This window comes from Rhinoderma darwinii, chromosome 3 (genome assembly GCF_050947455.1).
Source record: "Rhinoderma darwinii isolate aRhiDar2 chromosome 3, aRhiDar2.hap1, whole genome shotgun sequence".
NCBI classification, from domain to species: Eukaryota; Metazoa; Chordata; class Amphibia; order Anura; family Rhinodermatidae; genus Rhinoderma; species Rhinoderma darwinii.
The window spans coordinates 357,745,750-357,759,337 of record NC_134689.1 but is presented as its reverse complement, the minus strand read 5'-3'; the positions used below and the strand labels follow the sequence as shown (position 1 = coordinate 357,759,337).

The window sequence follows — 13,588 nt, the reverse complement described above, 5'->3', positions numbered from 1 at the left end:
AAAAAAGAAAAAATGTTGCACAGGTCGGCATACACTTTAAGTGGCAAGTTGATAAAAAAACAACACAAGTAGTAACTTCTTTACCAGGTGTGACTTTATGGTTTTACCAATAATAAAGTTTCATCTCTGACACAACTTCACACAAGAGGAGTTGGTTTTCTAGACCTCCAAAGTGTAGTCCTTCTAATGGGGGCATTAGTTAGGCTTCAAATGGCCACATTATACCAAGGAGAACTGGGTAAACATGTTAGTCCGGGTACCTGGACCTTGTGATGATGTACTGGACAGGATCCATTTCACCAGACAACATTTCATCAGAGTCCTGCGGGTCAAGCGAGGCTTCTGCCACTTCACACCGTCCTTCTCAGGAGAAGTTTGGCTAGGGTCACCAAATAAACTTCCATCGTTCTCCTTAATGTTCTCCTTAATGTCGTCCTGAAAGATAATGAAGACAGTATTTATTTTAGATTAGACCAGAATATGGTTTACATAAATTACCAATATTTCAGTTAACTTTCCAGGTAGTGTAGAAGTTTTTTCACCATTTTACCTAATAGAGCAGGGGCAGACACAAGCTTCAGGAGCCCCTGAACTGAATCTAAAACACTTTTTAGCATTGGTAACTTAGTAGTAGTTACTAATGCTAATAGGCATCTTATATTCTTTTTTGTTTTGTTTTTTTGTACAGAATTTTTTTTTCAACTTTTTTTTAGTTTTTTTTCACTTATTTTGTATGGTCGTTTTTTTTATTTTTTACTTCATGGTTAATATGCCACAACATTAGATGATTTTATTGCTTAAAGAAAGAGGGTAAAAGGGCTATACAGGGCAAAACATCTTGATTGTAATGAAAAAGTAGTAGGACTTCCACAGAAAAATTTCAGTCACTCATAAGGGAAGTTTAAAGTTGTATTTTATTTTTATCAGTATAAGGCCTTGTTCACACGGTGCTCCAAAAAAAAAAAACTACATGTAAATGTGTCAAAAATGCTAACGTTTTTGTAAAGCGCTTTTTAAAATCCACACGTTTTTCCATATTTTCAGCCTATTTTACGTGCAAAGATTTGACCCGATGCTTTTTTTTTTACACGATGCGTTTTTTAAACACGTGCGCATAAAAAAAAAAAAAACGCGTCATATGCACTACAATGTGTTTTTCCAATGATGTCAATGGGAAGCTTAAAGCATGCATTTTTTACACTTTTTTCGGTGTAAAAAATGTGTCAAGGCCTAACTGCACACAGTCAATGCGTTTCGTGATTGGCCCAGTCCCCTCATCAAGATAAAAACACCATATCCGGTACAGTGTCTTTATACTGATGAAGTGACTGGTCCGATGCCGAAATGCTTTGGCTGTACACATGATGCTAAAAATTAAAAAGAAAATGTAATACCTTATGAGTGACTGGAATTTATCTGTGGATCTCATCACCCCGATCTTCCTATATTGTAAAATATTAGATTAGATATAATAGTTATCCTGGCTAACATTACGAAGGTGGTTGCGCCAGGGTGATCATCCGGATTTTCTGCCTATCTTCGCCATGCTAATTCTAGACAAATTCCTGATCCAAACCGGAGCCTAGGCTGCAATTCTCCAAGACCGACTACTCATCGAGTTAATATACTCTCCGTCTCTTTGGATGTTGTGCTCCCAGCACTGCACAACCAGGTCAGCAGATTTGACCACCCTTGAACACCTTCACCTTTGTATCGATTGATGCACTATGTGCGCTTTGGGTTTCTTTTTTGTTTATATATATAACATTACAATGAAGTAACATATGCCCTAACATCAGTCATGATCAAACAGCGGGGATTTCTTTGTAGGGTTACCTGATCACGGAGGAAATGTAGGTTTTTTCAACTGCGGTATTTATTTTAGAAAAACAGTGGAAATCGCAGGCCTCTCTGATCTCTCGCCTAAAGTAAAAAATTTTGAATCTGGCATGTGACCGAAAAAATGACTGTCCTAGTAGAACAAATGTGCCCACCTGAACAACAGGATGCCCTGATGCATCAAATAGATTGTGTCATGAAGAGAACTCCTTCAATTTGATCAGACAATTGCTGCAGGTACGGCTTACAGTCAAATGAATGGCCGACTATATAATACATAGATGACGAGGGTACATCAGAATGAAAGCAACTTTTTGTTAGAGGCTCTTTGCTCTGGTTAGTAGAGGGGGGTCCTGGGCAAATCAAACCATGTAAAACCATTAGCACATTTTGGCTAGGGCTTAAAGGCTATGTACACTTTTGAAATGTTTTTTTTTAAATGTATTATTATTAATTATTCAATGTTGTATGGTATTTTAAAAAAAATAATTTATTGACTTTTTTAAAGATGTTCTTTAGTTTTTCAAATAAAGCTTTAATGTATCCTGTATACATAGAAGCTGAAACGTTCGCTATGAGCCGATTTAGTCAGTTCATCTGATCTTGCGGCTCAACTGAGAGCGGTTCCTGTGTGCGTCTAACACACTATTACAATAACATTGATCACATCTAAGTTCGTGGACTTAGATGTAATTAATGTTATGGTGGTCCTGTGTGTTAGAGACACAGATCACCTGCTCAAGGCCGGGCCGTCAGTTCAGCTGAACTGACGCAATCGGTTTATAGTGAACGATACAGCTTCTGTGTATGCAGGATACATAGAAGCTGTATTGGGAAAACAAAACAATTTTTTTAATAAAAGTCAATTTAAAAAAATCCCATAAAACATTTAATAAAAACAACAAAACAAAAAAGAACACACTTTTCAAAAGGGTACATAACCTTTAATGGCGACACAGGGTAGCCAACTAGTTGCGCTACCGTGACTCAAATGCAATCTCAATGTGTCCCTAAGGGGAGAAAAGTTGTGTGACAACGGAATCATTTCAACATGGTCTTTTTCTTCACAGGGATACATTGAGTTCACTCAGAAGTTACAGTAATGCTGTGATTTTACAGATGACCGAATGTGGCTTCAGAGTCCTATCCTACAGAGAATTTCCCCTCTAAATAATTTCCAGAAGATAGAAGTCCTTCATTTTAAGGGCTTGTCCACACGCTGCGGAATTGCCGCATTTTCTCAGCATGTCGATAACAAATCTCATCCACATGCTGCGTAAAAATTCAGAGCAGAAATTGACCTGCGGTGCGTACTTTTCAGACCACAGCATGTAAATTCTTGCTGCGGAAAGTGGCCAGAATTGCTGCGTTGTCACATCCCCTAACATTGTGAAAAACGCAGCAAACTACGCACCATTTTCTTCCATAAAAAACACAGGAAATGGTGCGTTTCTGCCGCGGCGGAAGGTCTGCGTTTTTAAAGGAATTGCTGCAGAAATTTTTGCAGCAATTCCGTTGTGTGTGGACAAGCCCCTACTGATTTTGTCAAGTTATAATTCTATTCAGCCCATTCATTGCTATGTTTGTCAAAGAGAAATCTGGAGGACAACCAATAGAGCTTCCACACAGGTTCTTACCCACCTTCCCTGAAGTCCTAAATGACAAATGGGACTAAATATTTTGAGAGAGTGAGACATCACTTTATACCTAGGTAGATTTGAGTGATATCCTCTGTGGGAATGCAGGCCTTATTGTCACCCAGCTTTTCCAGAAATAGATATAACTAAGAAACCAGACAAAATTCTGGTAAAATCCTGTGCAACGAAGAGGGCAACTCAAGTACATATATTTACTAATGATATTTGGGCTTTTGGTGGACAAATTAAGCTTATACAGACAAGAGATGTAAAGAGTCTCCTTTCTTTCTGTTCATTGAGGTGTAAAAGTTTCCGTCTGAAATAAGGCCAGTTTCCTCCTTGCTGTCACTGCGTATTACTCATCTACTAATCAGGAAGAGAGAAACAGCATTCATAAAGAACAAGCCTCTTGTCCCTCGAGAGGAAAGAGTTAATTTTTTATCAGGCTCTTGGTATGAATATTTCAGGCAGTTTAGCTTAAGAAAGGTTTGTCTTGCTCCCTTAGCTACTACTGCGTGCAGAGAAGTGGGCGCCATTATTCTAAGATCTTTCTAATGCTGGCTTAAGAAGGTGTTAAGGACGATTCACTTTAAAAAAAACAACGAAATCATTGGTAAATTTTAGCTTCTTTGTTTTCTTATTCTGATAAGTGTTTAAAGAAAAATTCTACCTTGCCAACCAATAATTATTTTTTTTAATTGTTAAACTGAATATAAAATTAACAAATTAAGCAATTTTGCAAATAGTCTGAATTCAAAATATCTGACCATTTTGTATCTACAGCTCCTATGCAGACCTATATGTCTCCATGGTAACAGACTACAACCAAACCCTGTGTAGTCTGATCCTGTAGTCATGCTTCCTTCCATCTGTCCCTTACTTCTTATTAACATACATTTGAAAGGTTTGCAAGAAATAAGGGACAGGTGGATGGAAATATGACTGCAGGATCAGACTACACATGGCTGTTTTTCGTTTTTTACTATAGAAACACAGATCTGCATAGGAGTTGTAGGCAAAATTTGTTTTTTTCTTCTCTTTTTTAATTGAGATTATTTGCAAAGTTGTTTCATTTAAGATGCATTAAAAAAATAAAAAATAAAACTGGTTCCAGAGATGGACCTTTCATTTAATTTTATGTAGGGACTGAAAAGTATTAGCAGTAGAGAAACTTGATCCAGCGCTGGGTTTAAAACGAAGTAATATTCCAACTTTATTCCAAATATATTAAAAAGTCCATATACACACGCCATGAGTAAGGACAAGTGAAACGCGTATGCCAGCTATCTGATGCATCCACCCCTTTGTATTTGGACTTTTTAATATATTTGGAATAAAGTTGGAATATTACTTCCTTTTAAACCCAGCGCTGGATCAAGTTTCTCTTTTTCTGCTTTGATCTTCATCGTGTGCCGCCAGGAGGATCCGTGCGCTGTCCGGGCTCGGACACAGGATCGGTGAGCTGGAGGATTCATCCCCCATTTACTTCTATTAGCAGTATGCTCACTGCAGTATGTGAGTACACTTGCTAATATACATTCCGGTCCCCCGTAGTGCGGATTATGAGCTTTTAATAGATTTTTCTAGCGCTGGCGGGGGACCGAATGTCTTCATGACAACATGACTCTTTGTCATGTGACTGGCCCCACTGTACTCTGTGCAATCACTGTAGCAGTAGTACATTGATTACAATAGACTTCCGGTCCGCCACCAGCGCTATAAAAATCTATTAAAATCTCATAATCAGCGCAACAGGGGACCCGAATGTATATTAGCGAGTGTACTCACATACTGCAGTGAGCACACTGCTAATATTTTTCAGTCCCCACATAACCCCTTTAACCATTCTTTTCAGAGATTTGCTATATCTGTATGTTGGAAAGCCAGGTGAAAACCAATATGAATCAGTCAACTCTGATTCCTTGACCCACCAGAGGACATTATTCTGAGGATCAACCCTCCATTAATACAGAACATGAGCGCGTCCACTTCTAATTTAATCTTGATTATAATTATAGCACACACAGGACATATCATCAATAAAGTCTGATAGGTTACTTATGAATCAACCCATAAGAAATGGACCTTTGTGGCTTCAAATTCAGTTGGACCTTTGTAGCAGAGTCTGGGCTACCAAAGAATGCTCAAAGTCAGACTGGCACTTAGTCTGACTGGCTGCCATTACAGCTCCCACAAGGGTGGTCATCCAGCTTTCCAAGTCATGACTGGCAACTCTGCTCTTATGCAGCTTCACTAGACTAAAGGATTCAGCTATGTTATTTGGCCACAAACCGTTATTTTTCAAGCTGATGAATAAGAAAACCCAAGTCGATCTGTCATGCGTGATTCTTCTGTATATTTGTTTGAGACTGTCTTATGTTTATGTAAGGAAGGTAATCTGATTTACGAAAAATGAACTGTCCCGCAACAGCTAAGGAGCTCAGAGTAGCTGTAAGGGGTGTGTCTGTCTATAAGCTTGTCAACTATTTCCATTGGTAATCATCAGAATTATGAATGCAGCTCTGGACTATAAGGCTGAATTCACAAGTTCAGGATTTGACTATGGCAAATAAGTCAAGCAGTTACCCAACTTTTTTGAGTAAGTGGCGCTAAAATAATATGACGACACCGATTTTAGTGTATATATTCCGCTTTGATATAGTGTATTATATATATATATAACAGAACATTACACAAACACACAACAAACCTGCAATAGGTGTTATATATTTTCAGCTTCCTATATCCTCACAGGTAGATTCTTATAAGAAGAATATAAACAGTTTATATTCTGGGATATTTAATATTAAAGGAGTTTTTCCACTTCATAAAGTAATGGCAGATCGCTAGGATATACCATCACTTTTTTATTGATGGGGGTCCGACTTCGGCGAACCCCACGATCCTGAGAATGCAGGGCCTCCATTGCTGCTTTAGTGCTGCGAACCCTTGTAAGTTTTCCCTGCACAATTGAGCTCTGCTGAGGTTTCTTGCACAGCCAGTGGTCAGGAGCTCCACTGTTCAGGGATAACTTTGAAGGACTGTGTCAGGGATTAAAATATGTTTAGATTATTCCATTTTGTGTAGCATCCATCTTGGATGAAGTCTCCATTTAGTATTTTAAAGAATGTATGAATAAGGAAAGGGAGGTAAGAAAAGTGTGTGTGGTCTTGTAATATATAACTTTTATTTATTTGATTAAAATAGACAATAAATGATAAAAGTTCCAATTAGCGCAACTGGGTGTGTGTGAGTGACCCCTAAACTCACATTTCCTATGGGCCAAATAGATAGTCTGTCTGAAAAGCGAGAGATCTCGCTCTGCTATGCCCAACCGCTCCAGACGGAGTATTATGCTGCAGCGGCGCCCCAGCGAGGCAGAGCTGGGGCGGCTATGCAGGACAACCGTCCAATGACGGTTCGCTGGAGTCCGGATGATGCAAATTCCCACAGCGGCACTCCACCATGGTCAGCAGAGTGGCAGTGCGGGGGGTTCCATCCCTCCTAGATGCCACTAGTGCCCACTCAGTGAACACTATTAAAGGGATGCCTAAGGGTGAATTTTTGCCCCTCAGACGCAATTGCTCTACTTTTCAACTTTTCAAAACTAGGGCAGCTGAATTAAAAAGCAGATTGTCAGCAAGAAATTATTCCAAAAGAAGCATTAAGCAAGAGTTCAATTGGGCCCTAAGAACGGAACGTGAGACTCTGTTAACCCCCAAGGTGAAAGTCCACAAAGGATGAGAGGAACCGCGATTCATCATGGACTTCCACGAAAATTGGGACGAGGTGAGTCTTATTCTGAATCGGCATTGGAAAACCCTACTCAGTCACCCAATCCTTAAAAATATCCTAGGTGATAGAGTATCCCTAGGGTATAGGAAGGGCAAAACGATTTCTAAAATCTTGGTACGAAGCCACTTTTCACGAGACAACAAGACCCATTTAACCTTGAATCCTGGTTTCTATCCCTGTAAAATGTGTAGAGCCTGTAGAATCCTAACAGAGAAAAAACAATTTGTTGATGCCTATGGAATCAATCATCGCATTAGAGACCACATCAGATGCTCCACGTCCGGTGTAGTCTATTGTCGTGAATGCCCCTGTGGCCTAACTTATATTGGCAAAATGGTGAGGGAACTACGTGTCCGTATAAGAGAACACATCAATTCAATTGCAAATTACAACAAAAACCAAAGTGACTGTCAGTCAAAAAACAAACCATTTTGCCCTATGCCATTAGCCATACATTTTAAAATCAAACATGATTTAAATTGGACTACTTCGAAAGGCTGGGTCCTGTGCCAAATACGCCTAGGCATTAGGAGGGGGAATTTGGACTTAGCACTCCTCAAAAAAGAGAGTGAGTGGATTTTTTATTTGAATACAGACAATCCATTTGGACTTAATGAGAATTTATGTTTTGGTTGTTTTCTTTGAGTATGAAAATAAGGAATTGTTGTGTCCTCACCGATCTGTTTCAATTCTTTCCCCTTTCTATGTTCAATAAGTACTCCACAATTTGGTGACAACTATTCTAGAGACCCATTCCTTCTACCAATAGGGACCAATTATGTTTGCCCTTGATTTCAAGAACAAAACCCATCTGATTATAAATGCACTTCTAAAATGGGTTTCGATAAGTTCTCACTATATTTATAAAATGTTATTACTTGATCCTTGACCTAACCATGGTACTCTACATTAGAAAAATTATTTATTTATTTAATTCAGTTACTTACTACTCTGACATGAACTTTACATCAATTTGTGTTTCAGACTCTCTGATTGGCCGCTTAGGCTGTCAATCAATTTTGACCCTATTTTTATAGGGCAGAGTAATGGTGGTCTCCCACCCCTAGAAGAAGCCAGAATGCTGGCGAAACGTGCGTCGGGTGCTCAGTACTTTAATATCCTAATGTGCAACAATATGACCTCTGGCTATCCAGTACATTACAATTTTGTATGCAGCTAACCTCATTGCCACAATTGGACAGGCCATCAGCTGTCCTGTATGTGAACCAGCGAGGTCTCGCGAGACCTGAGCATAACCTGTTTTTTTCCTAGCAGTAATTCAGTGCTCATCTGCCATCTCTGCCTGTCATTCCTGAGATCACCCTTCTAGCGTCCCACACTGCACGGTCTCTCTTGCATCACCGCCCCAGCTTTGCCCTGCTGGGGTGCAGCTGACTACCTGTCCGTAGTGATTCCGGCCGGGCACGATCTAGCGAGAATCTCTCGCTTCTGACAATTGAAGTTCCAGACGGCACCCCCTACACTGCCGCCCTGCTGACCATGGTGGAGCACCGCTGCAGGAGTTTGCATCGTCTGGACTCCAGCCAACCGTGACCGGATGGTTGTCCTGCATCGCCGCCCCCAGCTCTGCCTCGCTGGGGCGCCGCTGCAGCATAACACTCCGTCCCGGAGCGGTTGGGCATAGCAGAGCGAGATTTCTGACTTTTCAGACAGTGCTGCATGTCAATTGAACAATAGCACAGCACTTACGTGCTATTTACATTGTGGTTTACAGTAATAGTGACATACATATGTCTATTTGGCCCATAGGGAATGTGAGTTTAGGGGTCACACACACACACACACACACACACACACACACACACACACACACACACACACACACACACACACACACACACACAGTTGCACTAATTTGAACTTTTATCATTTATTGTCTATTTTAATCAAATAAATAAGTTATATATTACAAGGCCACACACACTTTCCTTTCCCTATTCATACATACTTACCTAGGTGGTGCACACCAATGTGGTCTATCTCTCACATACCTTATGTGTGATTGGTGGCCTCCCATTCTTTACCTCGTATTTTAAAGAATCCATTTTAGTGAATAAGAAGTCATGTTGCTTTAAGAAAAATATAAATTGAGCTAGAATTGTTTAAGCTTTCTGAAAAGACCCTGCATCTTATCTTTGTGTGTTACAAAAAAAATTAAGCTTTGACCTTGGGGGTTGCAATTCTATAAAAAGGACTCTTCATTGCGAATGGAAGAGAGTGAGATAAGAATTCATTCTAGCCCAAATAAAATGGATACTGATGTGGTCTTTCATGAGAAAGAACAGCTCATAAAGATAGTATTGTATTTTTGCCATAGAATTTGCAGGTGTTAAGTCTGACATAAGCATCTAATGAAAAAATAAATATATTACATTTGAAATGTATTGTATGTCTGTGCTTGGCTCAATATGAAATATTCTCATTGTATGCTATTGACTGAATTAGAGTTATAGGCACATTGCCTCTGATTGGTTAACCTCAAGCCTACAACCCTTTTATGCAAGATATTATTGGAATTGTTTGTTCAATAAATGTCAGAGGAGTATTTTGTGACTCTTCTTTCCTATATAACTATGGATTTGGATAAATACTCTGGGAGGGTCTCGATTGACATACCCGTCTAAAACTTCAGTCTAATATATATATTTTGGGCCATGATTGCATCAGTTACACAGCGCTAAACTTATGTTGTTTTCCCATCATTCTCAGGATTGTGGTGGTCCAGGCAATCAGACCCCCACCAAACAGGAAATGATGGCAATATTTTAGCAATATTCTCTCACTTCGATAAGATGGGAAAACCCCATTAAAGTGCGACTCCACTTCGTATTTAGTCAGCAATTATAAATTCTAGCAACTGAGGCTGGTGCCATTTCATTAGTATTAATATAGATGACACCACATGCTTTACACTGATCATATGCGCTGCCATTTCCATGCATGAATCACATCCATTGTCGTGGATGTGGTCTCACAATAAATAATAGAAAAGCTTCTTTGTATTGCTTTGTACACATTTTAATTATTTAGAGGAAATAGATAATTGAAACAGATAAATGAACCTGGCTATACTCAGTCATTCAGTTTAATTGTACGGTGGAGAGCACACAACGCTGAAAGTCTGATGAGTGTAGAGTAAAAGGGGTTGTCAACTAATAAATAATACTGTCTAATAATACTAGCACATAAAGCACTCACTCTTAGGCCTCTTTCTCACGGCAGTATTTCGCTCAGTATTTTGCTTCCGTATTTGTAAGCCAATACCAGGAGTGGATCCATAAGGAAGAAGTACAAATCTTTCCATTATACTTTTTATCTGTTTATATTCCACTCCTGGTTTTGGCTTATAAATACTGATGCAAAATATTGCCATGTGAAAGTGGTGTTAATGCTGAAAGTGAGTATGGAGATCAAGAGGATAGCAAGAGACAGGGAGGAAATCAGCTCATGTTCTTCCCTACATCTCTAAGGACAGGAGATCTATATATTCATTTTTTGTACAGAGACCCCGTCCTGAGAGCTGCATGGAAGGACATGGCAGGACTAATTCCTTTGCACCCCTGCTTGTCTCCTGTCCCCCTGATCTCCATACTTGCTGTCAGCATCATTACTTAAAAGGAGCTGCCTCATGGTGAAAACCATTTTCCATATGCCCTATTAGAATATATAGATGTTATAGAATAGTGTCTTCCCTGCTCATGACCACTCTATAATCCAAAACCAAATCCATCTATCTGCTGATCACCAGGCTAGCTTCTGTTATATAAAGGAGTTGTGTTTATGAGAATACCTCATTAAGTTTGAGCACTTTATGCGCTCACATTATAGAATAATCCTCTTAAAGGGGCTATGCGGTGTCGAAAAGTTATTAGCAGTGTACTCACTGAAGTATATTTGTACACACGCCAATATACATTCTGGCCCCCCGTCGCGCTGATTCTGAGATTTTCATAGCGCTGCCGGGGGATCAGAAATCTAGTTGCACAGCCTTCTTTGATGACGACACGACTCTTCGTCATGTGACCGATCCCGTTGTACTCTATGTACAAGCAGTAGTACAACGATTACATAGAGTACGGCGGGGTCGGACAAGTGACGAAAAGTCGTATCCGCATCAAAGAAGGCTGTGCAACTAGATTTCCGATTCACCGACACCGCTATAAAAAAATCTCAGAATCAGCGCGACGGGGGACCAGAATGTATATTAGTGTGTGTACTCACATACTGCAGTGAGTACACTGTTAATAATTTTTTCGTCCCCGCATAACCCATTTAATTCCTAAAAAGATTTTTCAATTATTTCAAGTCATTTAAACGGTTGTTTATATTGCTGTGTGTCTAACACCTTGGTCTTATAACGATATGAATGAGCGTCAAAGGCAAAACGTTCTTGCCATTTGCCAGGTACAGTGGCTCCTTCTCCTAAGAAATGAGAATCAGTGAGGGTCCCACCTGCCAGACTCCGACCATCAAAACCTTCTAAGATCTCAGAAAAGCCTAAAGTTTTAATGAAAAGTTTGATTTTATAGTGTGATCTGCAACTAATAATACCTTTAAAAGATATCAAAAATCAAAGTAGACTATAGCCATGGTGGCCTGATGCCAGAATATCAAGCTTGTCAGACAATATTAACACATGAAGTTCTTATATTAGACTTAGGCCTCATGCACATGGCTGTATTATGGATCCGTTGTATGATCCATAACGCAATGAACTTAGACAGCTATGGGCTTATAATGCCACTAGGTCATGTAAGTTGAACTGGTTAACTGACCTGAATAGCGCTGTTTTACTTTTTTCCCGAGACTCCCTTGTTCCAGAGATACGGCCCATTGTTGTGTTGGCTCCTTATAGGTTAATTTGTTGTAGTTAGTCAACGGGGTGGAGTTAGAGTCCCTGCCTCTGATGTGAACCAATCAGTGTGAGGTAGCTTGAGGGTAGCTTGTGCCGTGTTGGCTAACTACAGCAAATTAGCATATAGGGAGCCAACAACAGTGGGCAGTATTCCTGAAATGGGTGGGTCTAGAAAAAAAACAGCGCTGGAATTATTGTGACAGCGCTATTCAGATCCGTAAGTCAGTTCAACTTATGTGACCTAGTGACAGGTCCTCTTTAAGGAGCTTCAGGGACTACTTACTTATAGTCCAAGTAATCAGCTGTTGTGGAATAGCTACAATGTAAATGATCACAATGAAGGTTGAAAACAATGGGTGCCCACAGCATTTATCTACTTCAATGCAAGTCCTATGTAGCTCTAGCTCCAAGTGTAGGTTACTTCATGTTTATAGAAATTTGATAATGAACCCATACTTAAAGGTTAGTAAAAAGGGTCTGCTTAAGTGAGACTGAGCTGCAATACCAAACACCACCCCTAATCAAGTGTGGCACCTTTCAGGAAAAAAAAGAAGACCCCTTCTTCTAATCCAATTCACCCTTTTAAAAAAAAAGTGTAAAATCTAATTTAAATGAAACATGAACTTGCCGATATGTGGAATATTAGCCATGCACGCCCCACTCTGATCAACAATAGACACAATAAGAAGAAATGCAGCGAGAGTGCGAGAGAATTGGATCTATTCATCAAGGGTTTTCATTTATCTCATGCAGGATAAATAAGACTTATTATTATATTATTCTATGCAGCTTTTTCATCTAAGTGTTTAAAATAGCTCCCTTCTTCATAAGAGATTAAAAAAAATAGCCTTTGATGAACAATGAGAAAGAGAATAAAGTGAGAGTGTAAGCCATAGAGGGAGATAAACACTGGCAAATGAGGTTGACTTGGGGATTCAAAGAAGGGTAAATGAGAGCAAGGGGGTGGGCGAGACGCGGAGCTGGCACAAATGATTCCCATGCAGTGTTGTCACAGTATTAATGAGAGGTATAGTTTCCCATTTATGAGGTCATTTCTGGGCCAATTTGTAAAGTCAATTACCTGCAGGTAAAGATGCTGAAGTATCTGTTATTCTAAATTTGGTGCGCTTTGGATGTAGACTTTTTTTCATATTGAAGCAATTCTCATAGGAATTCATTATATGTTGCCTCTCCAAATCATCATTATAACATACTGCATGTCAGATATTTCACATAGAGTTGGCTGCTGCCCAGGGGCAGTCCCAGATTTCAAAGATGTGTCTAAGGGCTTATTCAGACGAACATGGGGAAACTCGGACGTGAAAAATTGTCGTTTTTCACGTCCGAGTTCCATTTTCACGGATCCCCATAGACTTCTACACGGAAGAAAATAGGACATGTTCTACTTTTCAACGGACACTTCGCACGGTCCGTTGAAACA

General features: G+C 39.6%; 1 protein-coding gene across 2 annotated transcripts in view; it reads right to left on the bottom strand.

Moving 5' to 3' along the window:
- Nucleotides 1–13,588, bottom strand: part of KCNIP3 (potassium voltage-gated channel interacting protein 3) — a 113,817-nt gene that overhangs the window by 94,037 nt on the left and 6,192 nt on the right. For both annotated transcript variants that reach the window (XM_075858550.1, XM_075858549.1), the window contains exon 2: nucleotides 261–435. In XM_075858550.1, the coding sequence (XP_075714665.1) occupies nucleotides 261–435 (175 nt within the window). The remainder of the gene's footprint in view (nucleotides 1–260; nucleotides 436–13,588) is intronic.